The sequence below is a fragment of the Gavialis gangeticus genome, unplaced genomic scaffold (genome assembly GCF_001723915.1).
Source record: "Gavialis gangeticus isolate Ggan-Ray unplaced genomic scaffold, GavGan_comp1, whole genome shotgun sequence".
NCBI lineage: Eukaryota > Metazoa > Chordata > Crocodylia > Gavialidae > Gavialis > Gavialis gangeticus.
Window position 1 is genome coordinate 20,684,810 of NW_017729033.1, and position 16,690 is coordinate 20,701,499.

Genomic DNA, 16,690 nt, shown 5'->3' on the forward strand with positions numbered 1-16,690 from the left:
TTTTTTAAGCACAGGTATCACCTGCATTTAAATGCTAGTATGTTGTGGTACTTCCTAATAAGAGAAGAAATAAAAGTTTTATTTGTTGCTGTTCATGCTCTTAAATGCACATAGTAGCTTTTTCAGAGTAGCATACATAAAATTCAGCAGTCTCTTTGCTGTGGGAGTGTGTATGTACTCTTTTCCCCTCCCCCACCCCCCGGTTCCCCTCTCCACCATGGAAAGCATATGGTGTGTGGTGGGGGGAGAGGGGCATGTTGTAACTGGCTATTGTCAGCATGTTACTTTCAATTTAATAAAAGAAATTTAGTTCAGTAATTTTCTGGTACTTTTGGAGAATAAAGACGATACTATTTCTGATGAGCCATAGTGGGAATATGCTTTAATATCATTAATCTCTAGAAATCTGGAAGGCTGTAGATGAATAACCTTTTTATTGAAATTCATTTCTGCTATCTTAATTTCAGGACAGGTGCAACAAATATGAATGGATATATTGAATTTGAGAGTTGGAACAGAAATCTGAATTTCTGTTACTTAAAGAATTGGGGGCATGAGAAAAGAAGCTAGTAGCCAAAGACTTTAATGGGTACAAAATTTCAGCTCATTAGTTTGTAGTCCAATGCTTAAGTAAGTAGTCTGGCTTAGAAATCTGTGTTAGCTTACGTGCTCATTGCCTTTACAAGGTGGGCTGCTTATGTAGGGATTGGTATATGGAAGGATTTGACCATATTGTTTAGAAAATCTCTTCTGAAGGCATGAGGGAAGGGATTCCTGCAGTCTAGAAATTCATTAGGAGTTGTGTATAAGCTAATGGTCATCTCAGCATTTACTTGAATTGGTATTTGCCATGATGCATCAAAGAACAGCCAAGCTGCACAACAAATGCTCATAGGTGAAGGAGATACTTAAGTGAAATTCTTAGAAGTAATCAGAATTGCTTACTTGCATTGCCTACTCCCCTGTCTTTTAATAGTAGTTAGGGCAACATGAAGTCCTTAAAACAACATCCAAACCCCCTGGAAGGAAATTAGTCTCTGCTATAAATCTGTCTACCTTGGATATCCTAATATCATTGAGTAGGACAGAAATTGCCAAACAAAGGGTCATAACCCAAGTGGGGTCATGACAGTTGTGTGTGTCATAAGCACCACAGAGGTCGTCGTCCTTCCTCAAACTCCACTGTGGAAGTGCACCCTTGGTGCCTGCCACTTGTAAGGACTGGAGCAGGCAGCCAGCAGGTGCCTGATTTAAGGTGGCCATTTTCAAACAGAGGCAAGCTTGGTAGAGACATCAGTGTGTTGCTTGCAGCCGAGGAAGCAACATCACCTGGCTGAGCAGAGGCTCGCAACATCTTGGAGGTAAGGGCAGGAGCTATGGCAGGGGCGGGTAATTATTTCGGGTGGAGGGCCGCTTGATGAGTTTTTTGGTGAGCTGTCGGGGGCTGCATGGGTAGCCCCACCTCCGGTTGCCATCTTGGGACTGGAAGTCCCGCCCCCTAACCCCTGACCTTTGCCACCAGAAGTCCCTCCCCTTGCCCCTGGAAGTACTCCTTTTGGAGAGGTGGCTTTGGAACCGAAATTTATATCCTGTCATATGGTCTGTGTCATAAGACTCACCCACCCAACAGCAAACTGCCCTGCTTGCTATATGTGTCCCAGAATTTGTCTGGACTCGTCCCAGCTTGCCCCGCCCCATTCCCCTGTGGCACAGCAAAAGCCAGCACAGGCCCAGCCCCCTCACCAGCACAGCACCCTCCAGTGCTGTAGGACCCCTCCTGTCCTGAGCTGCAGGAGGCTCAGCCGTAGCTTTCCCTCCCTAGTGCGGCCAGGCCAGCCCAGCCCATCCTGTCCCCTATCAAGTGGTGGCTTCCCCATGTGCCACTCTACTTCCCCCTACCTGCGCCAGCTGGTCCCAAAAGGCAGGATGCTCCACTGCCACTTCTGTGGGCCAGTGCCAACCCAGCTGGGCTCGCCCTATCCCCAGCAGCACATGGGAAGCTGGCTTCAGCCGCATGCTGCTCCAGATGGGACGGGCCCGGCTGGGTCTGCACCGGCCAGCAGAAGCAATGGTGGAGCTGTGTGCTGCTTCGGATGAGATGGGATGGGATGAGCCCAGCCGGAGTGGCAGGAGCTCTGCTGTACTTTCCCCACATCTGCGCCAGTCAGTCCCAAGCGGCACAGGGCTCTGCTGCCACTTCTGCTGGCTGGTGCAGACCTGGCCGGGCCTGTCCCATCCGGAGCATCATGTGGCTGAAGCCAGCTTTCCACGTGCTGCTAGAGATGAGACGAGCCTGGCCAGGTCAGCACCGGTCAGCAGAAGCGGCGGTGGAGCCGTGTGTCACTCAGGACTGACTGATGCGGGTAGGGGAAAGTGCAGCTGAGCCCCTGCCACTCCAGCCAGGCTCATCCCATCCCATCCTGAGCGGCACACTGCTCCACCACCACCTCTCCTTCCTGGTGCTGACTGGGCTGGAGCTGTGGCCCAGCCCAACCCCACACAGCCCAAGTGACACAGCACGGCCCAGAGAAACCCTGCACAGCAGCTGCTTTCCTAAGCTTACCTACAGGGCAGGGCCCTTTCCAGTCCCGTGCAGCAAAGCAGAAGCTGGCCCAGACACTGTTTCCCCTCACCAGCGCCAGAGGTTCTGGCCCAGCCCTCCCTACCCCTTTCAAGCTGCAATTGTGGCCTGAGCCAGGGGTGGGGTAGGGCATGGTCAGCTGGGTCAGGCTGAGGTCAGGGTTGGTTGCCTTGCAACCAGAACCCAAGGAACCAGCCTGAGGTGCTGCAGCTGGCGGCTTTTAGAGAGGCAGCTGCCATTACCTAGGTTTTGAAGGGGCTTCGCGGGCTGGAGGGAAGTGCTTGGCAGGCTGGATGTGGCCCACAGGCCGTATTTTGCCCACCCCTGAGCTATGGGGAAGCTTTGGAGGGTTCTGGTCCTGGGCATGACCTGAAACTGCACCCTGCTGGCAGAGGGTGGCCTGGTGGGGCTGTTTGTGGCGGAACAGCCCCCAAGAAATGCCAGGAGAGTTACCTTCCTGGTGAAAGGCAAAGAGGGGTGCCTTAAAACCCCAACCCCCACAACTGGAAGGGTAACCCCACAGTAGGGCTTGAGAAGGTAGACCCATATAAGAGATAGTGAGCTAGCTGCTCAGGAGCCTGACTCGAGGCATCCTCAACTGGTCAGTGCTGAGGCCAGGACCAGAAGGGTCAAAAGGGCCAGAGTGCCCACTGCGAGGGATGCCCGGAGCCAGGGGGCCTGGGGTTCCGACTGGCCTAGAGGTGAGGCCAGGCCCTGTGTAACGAAAGGTCCCAGTGAGGGGGCCACTGCTGAAAGGGAATAGAGTGCAGGGAGCTTGGCTGCCTGATTAGGAGGGATTTAGTTGGGGTCCAGACTAGAGTGTTATGGGTTCCATTGTGGGGCCAGAGCCATTAAGAAGTTATGATGCAGTGGCAGGGGCCACGGTGTAGGTGAGGTATTGAGCTGTGGATAGCAACCCCTGGCATCAGGGCATATAATGGGCAGCCTCCCGCACTTACCTCCAGTTGATTATACTAGCAAAGTCATAGCAGGCAAGACTGGGTGGACTGCCCCATATAGACAGGTGGGCAGACCGAGGTTGAGACCTGGCCCTGAACATGCCCCCATCACATCCACAGTAGTCCCATGTGCCCACAGTTACTGTAAGTTAAATGTAAACTGAGGCAACCGAGCCCTGTTTCATTTGGGAGTAAGCTGCCCTGATTTAGCTTTCACTACAGAATAACAATGGACGACGGGTAGTTACTGCAAAGCAGCTGGAGTGCAATTAAGTTCCTGCCTTTACTGTAGGAATAGAAACAGAACAGGTAGCACTACATGGGGTTACACAGAATTATAGACCTAAAAGTGGGTCACAACTACAAAAAGTTTAGAAACTAGACAATGGATGGTTCTTTAAAACCAACTACATGGTTTATGTTTCTTACAAATGACTATTAAAATCAAAATAAATAATTTCACAATATCTAGCATGAGGATGCATAGTTGGCAGTTTGGCTTCCAGAGCTGTGGTGAAATGCTTCCAGCAGTAGATGTTAAGTGTTGCTCAGGGCAGCCCTTGGGCCTCCTCGGCTTGTATTGCTACAAGCAAGTATAAATTAATATAACTGAATTTTTAGTTGTTTATCCATGACATGTATGCTCACAAAAAAAATTAATTCAGTTTTTTCTTTTCTTTTCTCTCCCTCCCTCACATTTCTACAAGATTGTTGAAGGTGAGTGTTCATATAATTTTGCTAAGTGATAACAGAATTGTAATATTTTTTGTAATGCATTATATGGTATTGCAAACCTAGTCAACAAGGATGTGCCTTCCACTAATTTCTTCGAAATGGTTTCATGTATTTGTCTGAAGATAAACATTTGAGAAACCCTGTAGTAAAAATTAATAACCCTAGATCAACTAATACTGAGTGCATCTGCATGTGCCCTTTACTGCAGTTGCCTAATTAGCTCTGCAGTAAAGTGTCGCTGTCTACACGTGGAGCACTATTTGGCTGCAGTAAACTAATTAACAACACTGCAGGATAGTACTGCCCAACACAAGTGCTGTCCTGTAGCAGAATTACTTAGTGTGCTGTAATGCACACGTAGACAGTGACCAGGGCTGGCTGGGGCAAAAGGGTACTACAGTGTGGGGACTGCCTGCTGGTTAGCCCTGCACTGTGGAACCCATGTGCACAGCCAGCCCCTCTACAGCATTTTGACCTGGGCCTGAGCAGCTTTGAGCTAGCAGGCTGACTCCCCTGGGCTACCTGCCAGCTGGGGCTGCTGTGCCATGACTCAACATGCAGTCCTGGGCACATGTGTAAACACTGTGCCTGGGAGCAATAAACTGCATCATGAACTGTCTTGGAGTTTATTCAGGCACATTGGGTGCATCTATGCATGCAATTACTATCAAACTAAGGCCATCAGTAAACTGAAATAAAATTTACTATTTGATTACTGTTCTGCACCCTGAGCTCATCTACACAAGATGCTGACTGCACAGTAGCCAAAAAATATCGCACAGTAGTGTGTCACGGCACAGACAGTGCTAATACGTGCATTATTATTAGGCTAGTGCTAATACAAGTCCTAAATAAATGTACAGTAATGACTGCACAGTGGTGTCTCATGTAGATGTCTGCTGAGGCATAGAAAACTCACTATGTCTATACTACTGTTTTAGCACAATAAGGCTTCAGAATATGTATCGTGTAAGCTGCCATCTCTTGAAATAACCCTAATGTGGCTGTTGTCCCTTGATACAATTTTTCACCCTTATGCTAAGATGGTAGTGGATTTAATTTGTGAAAGAATAAACATGAAAATGCAAGGAACTCATTTACAAAATTTCAAATGTCTATTCCTCCTCTTCTGATTTAGCTTCATGATCCCATGGCTAATAAACGTGATGGAGTGCTATTTAATAGCTTTCTGTTGCTTATTGATTGAGCAGCACAGTTTTTCCAAGATTACATATAAATACTTGTTAAAAGAAAATTAGAATTTCATAATCAAGCACTCAGAAGTTACAAAATGCTAGAATTATAGCTTTGTCTGTAATATTAGTTAATTCTGCCTCTTTGTACCATAGTCATGGAATCTTTCACAATACCTCTGCTTCATTTAAGGCACTAAATAATGGTGCTGAAGGGGTGAATTGGGGTTGGTGGATGAGACCCGGCTTGGGTTGTTGCCTCATTTGTTACAATGATTCGAAGATATATAGTGAATGAGGCCAAGGACTACAAGCAAGGATGGCGATCGTATGAGCTAAAGCAGTTGAATGCTCTTCTAGCAAATTGTGTTCTCCCCACCGATAACTGACTGGAGCTTGACTAGGTCGCTTAAACCAAACTTTACCAAAGTGTCTGTTAATAAAGTGCTCCCTGTTTTCTGAATGCCTAACCTGTGACAGTTAAGAATTGAGTTGCAGAAGTGGTGAATACTTGATTGCAGCTGAAATCAATGGAACCTCTGACCTGGATAGATGGACCTGACTTTCCAGAGTATGGCTTTTAGGAGTCTCAGATTGGGCACCTAAAATTAATCGGTGCTTTTCACCGTGAGTTTACTCTGCCTCAGAATGTTATCTGTAAAGTAGGGCTAATAATGATGTTGACTAGAGTAAGAGTAACTTGTTAACATTTGTAAGTACCTTATTTACTCAAGTAGAAGATGCCCGTATATTTAGGTTCTGTATATGAAAAAAATTACAAATTCATTATAATTTTTCAGGTATAGAATTTAATTATCAGGGATTAGCCTTGAATTTGTCCCCTTCCCACTGCTACAGCAGGGAAAATAAAAGCGGGAGGAGCCCTTGCCCTCTGCTCCAACCCCAACTTCTCCCCCCTGGCAATCCCTTCCCCTTTTTGCTATCATACCCTGCTCCCCCTGAGCACGTGGAAGTGAAGAGCAAATTTAAAAACAATAACCTTGACATTAAACATGGCTGTAGTAATTTGCTTATAGTACCCGTATACTTAAGTCATGCAGAATTGATGCATGTTACCTTTTTTAACTGCCGTTACTTTTAGCATACATACTCCATAAAAACCTTTTTGAGCAGCACTTTGGCACCTACGTATATGAAGAACAAACTATGCATCATATTAGTTCAAAGCCAAAGGCTTGTAATGTACCACAGTTCATTTTGTCATGGTGACCCCATACCTAAGCACTGCTCAGAGAGGGAGTGTGTGTGTGTGTGTGTGTGTGTGTGTGTGTGTGTGTGTGTGTGTGTGTGTGTGTGTGTGTGTGTGTGTGTGTGTGTGTGTGTGTGTGTGTGTGTGTGTGTGTGTGTGTGTGTGTGTGTGTGTACACTCCAGATTCCCCCTCCTCTTCTAAAGGATCCATGTTCTAATTAGTCCCCACTCATGACTAGAACCGGCTGTTCTTGTCACAAGTCCTGGGATCCTCCAAAAATTCACATGCAGATGAGGTACAGGGCAGCCTGGTCTGGCTCCACCGCATGGGGGGCCAGGGCCACATTAATCGTATATGCCATGTTGAGAGACAGTGCAGCAGAGGGATTCTGGGTGAACTGTTTGGGACACTGTTTCATGATGTTTGCTAGGCATTTAGGACAGTTAAAGAAATGGGAATAATTAGAAAAGGGAAAGAATGGCACAGCTCAGCTGTGGGAGTGAAGAGGAATTTGAAATCTATGCTGTGTAGTGGCTTACCATGACTTGAAAATGAGTCAGTGCTGAGGGTGATTGTTCTTAATGAGCATTACCATATATTTTCTTCAGGTGGGTTGCACTAACCTATCCCTGTGGTAGGTTCCTGTTGCAGTGTTTGCCCAATATGGGCCACTTATTGTATAGTTGTGCTCAAGTGTTGGATGCGTTTAATCAACTAAATAGTTGTTTTCCATTGCTGAGTACATCTTCATTTTGACAGTAGTCTAATGATAGCCAACATATTTAGTGAGACTTCCTTGTATGCAAACATAAGATGAGGGGCTTGCCTCCCTGTGCCAGCTGGGGGGGGAAAGCCTTGTCTTACATTCAAGTAAATACGGTTTTCAGATATTGGGGTGATAGATATTGATTTGTGACATGCATTCAATTTGAGACATGATGAGATCTAATCCTCATTTTGAACAATCGCTTGTCCTGCCATACTGCATGTACATGACAAGGCATATTAGTTTGGGATGGGGATTAGATTCCCAAATAAACTTTGCTTGTTGGTGCAGGGGGAGCCTGGGTTCACCTCGTTAGTCAACCCTCCCCCACTCCCCCATACCAGGCTTCCCCTGCACCAGCAACATCAAACCAGTTGCCTAATGATGGTTGGCTGGGAACCAAGCCAGTCCCTGGTCCCAGCCAACAAACAGTTTGGTGCATGAGGAGCCTGGCATCAGGCTGCATACGGGACTTGTACTGCTCCCCCTGCATGGGGAGCCCAGCATCTGGCTGCCACAGCCTGATGCTGGGTTCACTATACACCAGGATCTGTCAAAACCCCATGCGCCTCCCAGGTGGGCAGTATACAGGGTTTTGACAGGTCATGGCCACACCTTCAATCTTAAGTCGTGGTACAAGTGATCATGGATCTTGCTTTTCCCTGATTTTTTTTTATTTTTTTTAATCTTTAAAAAAAATAAATAAATTGCAAATTCTCAGATAAAACCCACAAAATCTGTGATTAAAATGAAAGGCTCCCCTCCCCCCACCCCCAAGCACTCTGCCACCTCTGGCCCTGCTAGAGGGGTCCCCAGCTGCCAGAGCTTGCTGCAGCAGAGCAGAATCCAACCCCCCCCCCCCCAGAGGGAGGGGAGGGGGTGGGCCTGCCTCTCTGACCCTGCGTGCACTCCTGGATCTGTGTCTGGGGCAAGGGTGGTCTTGGGCTGCCTGCTGCGGACTTGGGCTCCTGCCCTGCTGCCTTCCCCAGGACCTCCACAGCCCAGCAGATGCAACTCAGTGCTGCAGGGCACAGTGGGGCTGTGTGGGGAAGCTGCTTGCTGCTGCAAGCTCCACACTGCCCTGGTGAGGCATCCCCTGTGCATGTGGCAGCAGTGAGGGACACAACCCCATACCACCTCTCCTGCTCTTGCCATGCATGCAGGGGACACCTTTCCAGGGCAGTGCAGAGCGTGCAGTGGTAACAAGCTTCCCTGTGTGGCCCTGCTCTGCCCTGCAGTGTGGGATTGCAGCTGGTAGGCTATGGAGGACCCAGGGGAAGATAGCAGGGTAGAGAGCCTGATCCCACAGCAGGCAACTCACCCCTGCCCTGTGCATAGATCTGGGGGGCACAGATTCCTTCTGCCCCTCCTGGGAGTGCACACAATGGCAGGGACCTGGCCCCTTCCCTTTCTTTTTCCCTCGCCCCCCTCCCTCCCAACCCCACCCATCCCTCAGATCAGCCACCTGTGACCCCATCCTGCTCCACCTGTGCCCCACCCCTTACCTATTGCAGCTTCTCTCCTGGCTCCCTGGTGGCCATGTGCGTATACAGGCACATGGCACCGCCTGCCTGCCTGCCCTCATCCCACTTCCCCTGCAGGCTGGATTTCTGCCACCCTGCAGAGAGCGCTTTGTAAAACAGCAAAATCCACAGGTTTCTCCAGTAAAATGAGAAATCCATGTTTGCTTCTGGTAAAGGGTAAAATCTGTAGTTTTCTCCATTTTTCCATGGAAAATGGAAAACCGGGATCCCTTCAAATGAGCCGCAAAGTTATTTCATGTTATGTGGAATCACTTTGTGTCTTGTGTAATACATTATCATGCCTTCAGCCAGCTTTTGTGTGTGGCTGGTTGCTGTTTAAGGCTTGGTTAACTTGCTAATCACAGCTTAAATGTAAAGTCTGTTGGGGAAAAGTCTAGTGAATTAATTGCCAAACTTATAGTTAGAGCAAGGTCTCAAGTGTACATAGTAAAATATTGGGCAAAACATTGCAAGATGAAACTAAAAAGAAAAGTACCTTCTTATTTAGAGAAGTATGCAACTTCCATAGTATAAAAAGGAAAAGTATATTTGATCCAATAGTACTGTAACAATACCTATATCAGTCATTAGTAAGGTCAAATCTTCTAGATTTACAATACAACATTTGACACTGAGGTAATTGAACAGGATTGTGTGAGGATGGCTCAGATACAGTTCAGCCAGCATGTAGGAGTAGTGTGATGGCATATGTTCAGTGCAGACAGAAACTTCAGAGCTTGGCTGCTAAACTCTAACTTAACCTATGCACGCAAAGTAAAAGCTTTCCTTGGGAGCTGTGAATTGGCCAAATTTGTGTGGGCTTTCACCAGTGTGGTACATTCATCCCTGGTGCTACATGAAACGTTCAGCCGTAAATACAATCTCTTATACCTTTGGAGAAGAAAATACTTTAGAATTTTTTTTTTCATCCTGTAGGGTGTTTTTGTTTTTTGTTTTTTTTTTAGCTCACTTTTAAAAGCAGCTGAAATCTTTTTCTGAAATTTCCTGAGGGGAGAAAGGAAATCATCCTGAAACACATGTAGAATGGGGAATTCTAGCTTTTGCAGCTAAAGTTTTTGTTTTTGTTTTTGTTTTTTCCTGCAGTTTTAAGTAACCAAAAAAGAAAGCAGTGGGTAATTTTAGCTATAATCATCACTGCCAGCACTGTCTGTATCAAAATAATTAAGACAAAAAAACCCTGCTACTTTAAAGTGCTGCCTGGGAGGTAGTATAGTTTGGATAATTTTTGGAAGTTTCAACTGAACACTTAAAATATTTCATAGATTTCATAGACATTAGGGCTGGAAGGGACCTTGGAAGATCATTGAGTCCAGCCCCCTGCCCAAAGGGCAGGAAGTCAGCTGGGATCATAGGATCCCAGCAAGATAAGCATCCAATTTAGCCTTATCCAAGGCCTTTATGAAGTTATTTTTCCTGTCTTGGTTGCATGCCATATTACCAGTTCTGAGGACTTGTCAACCTAAGGGAACCCTACTGAGATAATTACCCCATCATAGGTACATTGTATACTCTTACGGCTTTAGCAGTAGATCCCACTAAAAGAATAGACATAAGATTCCTTTGGGGAGCTTTTATGTAATAGTGTAACTGAGCTAAAAAAATTTGAACTTGCTTTTGGTAAACTTTAAGAAGTGTTTGTTTAAGTAATGTGTAACAGTTCAGATTTTCTGTTAATCCAATGTGAAAATACCGTAGAATCCTATGAATACACCTAACTTGCCAAAATTAAATTTTAGAGAATCAGCAACCAAGGCGAAATCTAGGGCTAAGAAGCCAACGGCAGCCAGACAGTTGTGTATTAAGTAGTGATGATGAAGATGACTCAAGGGATACTGATGCATGTGAAAGAAATAATATTTATGGAGGATCAAAAACATTGGAAGATGAAACCACGGATTCAAGGTATGTGCTGTATGGTTTCACAAACGCATGTAAAATGCAATGGTTACATATAAATAGTCAAGCTTCTGTCACCTTTAAACATTACAGAATACTTAGACCGGTCTAAATTAACCTTTTGACTCTCTTAAGCGGTTCCAGAGTTTCATCTATGAGAGAACAGAAATATTAAAGCTCTTACTGAATTCAGGAGAGAGAACTAAAAAAATGACAGTGCTTTTGGTATTAAAAGAACACTGTCTCTTTAAGCTTAATTTAAGAAGTGGCAAGGAGAAAATGCTAATCGAAAGCTATAACTTCAGCAATACTGTCATATAAAGCTCATAGACTACACTTAGATATGTAAATATTCCCTGTAGTATTGACCAGGAAATGAATACCCAAGATTCTGAGACCAGGAGAACAGAGTGTCTTACATCAGTAAGCAAACTCTTTTTTGTAGAACTAATGAACACTATTATTCATTCACTATGGGTGTACACTCTGTGTGCATGTGGGGGGCAGGGTCCCTTGCTCACTTTAAGTCACTTAGACACCATTTTTTTTCTGTTCTAATATGCTTTTGTCGGCTGCCATATAGCGAGTACAAAAAGCTAAAGAGCATTAATAGTCTGCTGCTGTACACGTGCGCCCTATTGATAATTGTCTGATATGGAAAAATCAGCTAGTTTCATAGTATAAAACTGCGTACTTGCCAGGAAAGACAGATTGCAATGTTAGTATCACTCAACCACTTAAAAAAAAAAAAAAAAATACAAATTTAGTTTTTTGAATCCTGCAAGCACTTCAATTTAGAAGCTCCTGGACTACATTGCTACAAGCTTAATTGCTGCTACAATTAGAAGTGTTGAAACAAAATCCAGAGTTTTTATATAGAATCCTTCTGGTTTTTAATGAGGTGGAAGGAAAATGAGGCAGGTTAAAAGTTGTGAGAGAAATCACCACAACATAATAGGAAGTTACAAATAATAAATGGGGGTAAGGGAAAAACATTTTGAGGTAAATCCCGTTGTCTTGAGGTAAGATCATTTTTTCTTCTCCCAAAAGAAAATTAAGGGGAGGGATTTGATAACAGTTTTCAAATATCTGAAGGATGATTACAGAGATGATGTTTCTTCATGACGGTAGGACCTGGGACTAAAAGGAATGGCTTAAGTTTCATCTGGGTAAACTTAGGTTGGAAAGGGCTACCTAGAGAAGTTGTGGAATCTCCATCCTTGGAAGTTTTTAAGAGCAGGTTGGACAGTCATTTGGTTAGGATGGGTTAGTCAGGATGATCCTACCTTGAGCTGGTCTAGATGATCTTGTGAAGTCCCATCCAACCTTATTTTCCTATGAATATTGAGCTGAGAAGCTGATTGGGCAGCCTTTCCACCTAGCTGTGAAGGACTGACAGTGGTAGCCTCATGAAGCTATACAGGTAGCCCTTGTTTAATGCTGTTTCACTTAGCGCTATTTTGCTATAACGCTCATTTTATATTGAGCACTAAGTGAAATTAGGTATCATTGAGTTTAGTTATAATGCTCGCAGTCACTGTCTTTAAACCATTAAAAACAATTGTGGTTGCCATCTTGTGTCATCAAATACTTCCAGTTTCGCTTAACACTCATTTCACTTAACGGTTAGTTTTTCAGGAACCAATTAAGAGTGCTAAGCAGGGCTTGCCTGTATGTTACTTCAGTGTAATTTAATCCCTCCCTCCCTCCCTCCCTTTACATGCTCCCCTCCTTGCCCCCCATACACACACTGAGAATTAGCAGGTTGTTCATTATTATTATTTAAGTGTGAAAAAAGGAATAGCAGTGTTAAAGTGCGGTAATTATGCGAGAGGATAAGGATTTTTTGTATGGTTTTGGCTGCAAGTAACAATTGTGCAAACTTACAGAAATGTCTGTACCTTATTCCTGTCCAAAAAATCTGGCTTCCTTAATTACTGGAGACTTTGTGATCAGCAGACAACTACATTACACATGGGATACCGACTTCAACTCTGTTCCCTGCTGTGCAGTCTTCTGCCTATGCCCTTTACTTGGCTGAGGTTGAGCAGAGTACTATGTGGATGTCCTGAGTCTTGTCTGTAGCTAAATTTTCTCCAGTTCCAGCCACATAAATTGTTCTTAAATACCCCTGCACGTTGCTACTAGAGAGCATGGAAGAGCAATAGTGGAGTAAGAAATGCTTCTATGATGCTTCCTTGGACAGAATATAGGTTTTGAGCAACACAGAAGATGAACAACTTGAGATTTTTTTCCTATCAAAATTTTGCATCATTATTTTAAATTTCCTATGGAAATACCTAATTTGGCTTATTTAGACACCTAAAATTCTCATAGGTAGAAATGAAAATTCATATTTCACAAGAGAACCGAAGGTGACTTTACCACACCTTCAGCACTCCTGTGAAATATGTATTTTCATTTCTACGTAGGAGGACTTCTACAGTCTTCGCGTTCTCCTATGCGTGATGAAGGATGTGTGCCCCCGAAAGCTTGCACGTAAATACAATAATTTGTTTGGAAATATCTAGTTGGTCTAATAAAAGATAATACCACTTCCACAAGTTTTGATTTCTTTTGCCCCTAGACCAGTATGACTACAACCTTTTCCAGGGCACAAGAGCTGTTAACTTCAATGCTTTCTCAATCTATTTCTAGGAAGTAGAGAGAGCCAAAGTGTAGCAACAGCATTTGAGAGGCCTATGCAAAAACCTGGCCCTTGCTGTTGAGGATTATTCTGCATAAAGTGTCTGTGTGATGTAAACTAGCAGTATAAAGGAACAACATTGCCTGCATGCGTTAAGTAACCAGAGACGTAGAAAATGTTGGAGCTTGTTTTCCCTGCTATGTATATTTTGGTCATCTAGTATAACAATTTCTGTTGTATACAAGTGACTGGCATTGTACACAATTGGGGTCTAAATTTAATTTTCATATGTTGACGTTAGTACAATAATCAAATGTATAGCCACGGGTATAAAGGTTTAATTCTATGGAAGTAAAATGCATGATTGTAAAATTAAGACATAGGTATGTTCTTCAGGTAGATAAATTGATCTGTAGAATAGGTTAAACTACAAGGCAAACAAGATTTATCTGTAGGCTTGGCAGAATTTAATTTTTAATCATTTTGACAGCTAAAATCAATGTCTCTCAAGCATTTATTTTGATTTTTATCAATTTTTAGTGTTTTTGGGATTGTAATGACAATATACTATTAAAAGCTTTATAAAATCATGTAAAAATATAAAAAAAATCTGTAAATCAATAAATCCATACCTGCTTTAAATCATTCTATTAATTTATCAAAAAAGAGTCAGGTGGGTAGGGACCAGAAGAGGAAAGCAGCAGCAGCACTCCCAGAGCTTTGGGAACACAGGGAGCGGTGGTGGCCACCCTCTGCCCCCTGCACTTAGCTGGGCAGAACCCTGCTGCCACCCTAGTGGAGTCTCGAATGTCCCCCCTGCATTTGGACAGGCATTTAAGTATCCTGTCCAGCCAGCTCCCTATACTTGTGAACAAGCAGTTAATTGCTTAATTGATGAGTCATTATGCTGCCCATTGTTTTCCTCTCTAACTCCACCCTCTGTCCCTCCCTTTCTCCACTGTCCAGGAATAGGGGTTTCCTGTTACAGTCCCCTTTCTATAAATTTCAGTTATTACTGATGGAAATATTTTTCTGTTTGTCTCAGTGTGAGGTGAAATCGTTAATCATTGATTAAAATCGAATCCTGCCAAACATCATTATCTGATACTAAATGAACTACCTCTTCCATTATTGTTGGTGGTTTTGTTGGGGTTTTTTTTGGGGGGGGGGGCACGTGGGTTACTATAAAAATGTGATTCTAATAAGCTATTCTTATGCTTTTACTTAAGAATAGCTTATTACACTGAAGTAGTCAAATATTTAATAAAAATATGTTTGAATAGCTTGTGGTGGAAGGGTGCTCACTTTTGGTTTACTTTTCTCTGAGTTTGGAGTGCTGCTAAACTGGCATTTTTAAATGTTTGTTACCTATTCTAAAATGAGAATGCAGAGTGAGCTGAACTGTTAAATCAACTTCTGCCAAGACCAGCTAGCTTTTTCTCCGAACCAAGGTTGTTTGTAATCATCTGAAGACAAGTGGGTCTTCTCTAGGCTCCTTGTGCCCTGTACAATGCCATAAGCTACAGTAAGCAAAAAAGATGAACGAAAGCCAAAGGCCTTCTTGCTTGTGAGGTGGTGGAAATCCTAACTGTTAAATGTTGCAATCTGAGGTTCTTGTAGGATCATATGAGGCTTTGATCAACATAATAAACTTAGACAAAGCCTGCTTTTGTGAGTCTAAGGAAAAGAAGCAGTTCTTGCCTGAAGTAATCACTAGGACCAAGCAAAAAATTACCAGATAAGATTGTCTATAATTTTCAGTGCATAATAGAACTAATCTTCTCCCCTCCCCGCCCCCCTTTTTTTTTTAAAGGCCTTCAGGTACCATTAGTTGTCCAATTTGTATGGATGGCTATTCAGAGGTAAGACTTTATATATGGTAGTGTTTCTGTAGTGGAAAATGTTGAACTGTGTTAAACTGTGTCTGTAATAGCCTCATGCAACCTGCTCGATGCCCTAGTAGTCAGACCAGCCTGCTTGTGCTTCCCTGTTTCCTCTTGCCTGCCGTGACTTGATCTTTGGGGTTTTTAATAAGGGAGGTTACCACCAGAGACCAGGTAGTGTAGGTGTCTTTTGTTGGGGTGTGATCTTTTGGGCTACTCTGTCCCCAAGTTCTATGGGGTGAGCCTCTCTCTTTTGAGAGAACCTCAGTAGGACCTTAGGGCCAATAATCGTGACCTCCTGCCCCCATAGTCATGACCAAGCCTCGCAGATGTTACCAGTTATCAGTCTTAGGAGGCACTTTGCCTCGATATACAGTCTGGCCTACTCAGGCCTCCCAGCCCTTGCTGGGATCATGACCTTCCTGTCTTCCACACACTTTCTAGCTGTTCTCCTTCTAGCCTAGAGCCATGGCACCAGGGCCCAGGTTATGAGCTCCAGCCCACTTCAGATTCTGGACCCTTGGCCCTGTATTTCAGCCCCAGACCATCTCTGGCTTATGTCCTGCCCTAGCAGATCTTAAACCTTGGCATGCCCTGCTGGTACCGTATGGTGGCTTCCGCAGTCGCCTCTTACAGCAGGGGCTGGTAATTATTTTGGGTAGAGGGCTGCTTACTGAGTTCTGGCAAGCCATCAAAGGCCACGTGGCAGGCAGGAACCAGATGCGCAGTCGCATGGAGCCAGGCTCCTGGGCCACTGAACAAAGTCCAATGCAACAGTGCCCTGGTCCCACCAGAGCCCCTGTGTTTCCCTGGGGAGCCAGCCCCTGCACTGTACTGCAGCTGGCCAGGGCCCCAGCCCAGAGCCTGCCCATCAGCTCAACCACCCACCCACCCCATACAGCTAAGCCTGCAAAAGGTGTGGTGCTCCTGGCAAGGGGCAATGCCAGCCTCACCCTGGTGGGGGGCTGGGTCAGGGCTGGGCTCAGAACAGTTGGGAGTCAGGTGGGCTTAGCTGCAAGCTCTGCTGCAAGCAGCCTGGGCTCCATGGTTGGCAGCAGCTACCAGAGCCTGGGCCAGCTGCAGCCAGGAGGCTGCAAACAGTTGCTCCAGGGCTCTGTCATCAGCTCCATACCAGGGGGTGCATGTGCACCTCACAGCAGACAGTGCCGGGGGGAGCCTGAGGCAACACAACCCTGGCCTTTCCCCCACTGCCGGCACAGAGCTGATGACTGGGTTCCAGAGCCCGGCACAGCTGTTTGTAGCCAGCCTGGGCTC

At 44.9% G+C, this 16,690-nt stretch overlaps 1 protein-coding gene across 1 annotated transcript in view; it reads left to right on the forward strand.

The window, feature by feature from the left end:
• The window catches only part of RNF4 (ring finger protein 4), a 27,094-nt gene that overhangs the window by 4,228 nt on the left and 6,176 nt on the right, over positions 1–16,690 (forward strand). The window contains exons 4-6 of the mRNA XM_019526357.1: positions 4,248–4,257; positions 10,726–10,891; positions 15,346–15,394. Coding sequence (XP_019381902.1) covers positions 4,248–4,257; positions 10,726–10,891; positions 15,346–15,394 — 225 coding nt within the window. The remainder of the gene's footprint in view (positions 1–4,247; positions 4,258–10,725; positions 10,892–15,345; positions 15,395–16,690) is intronic.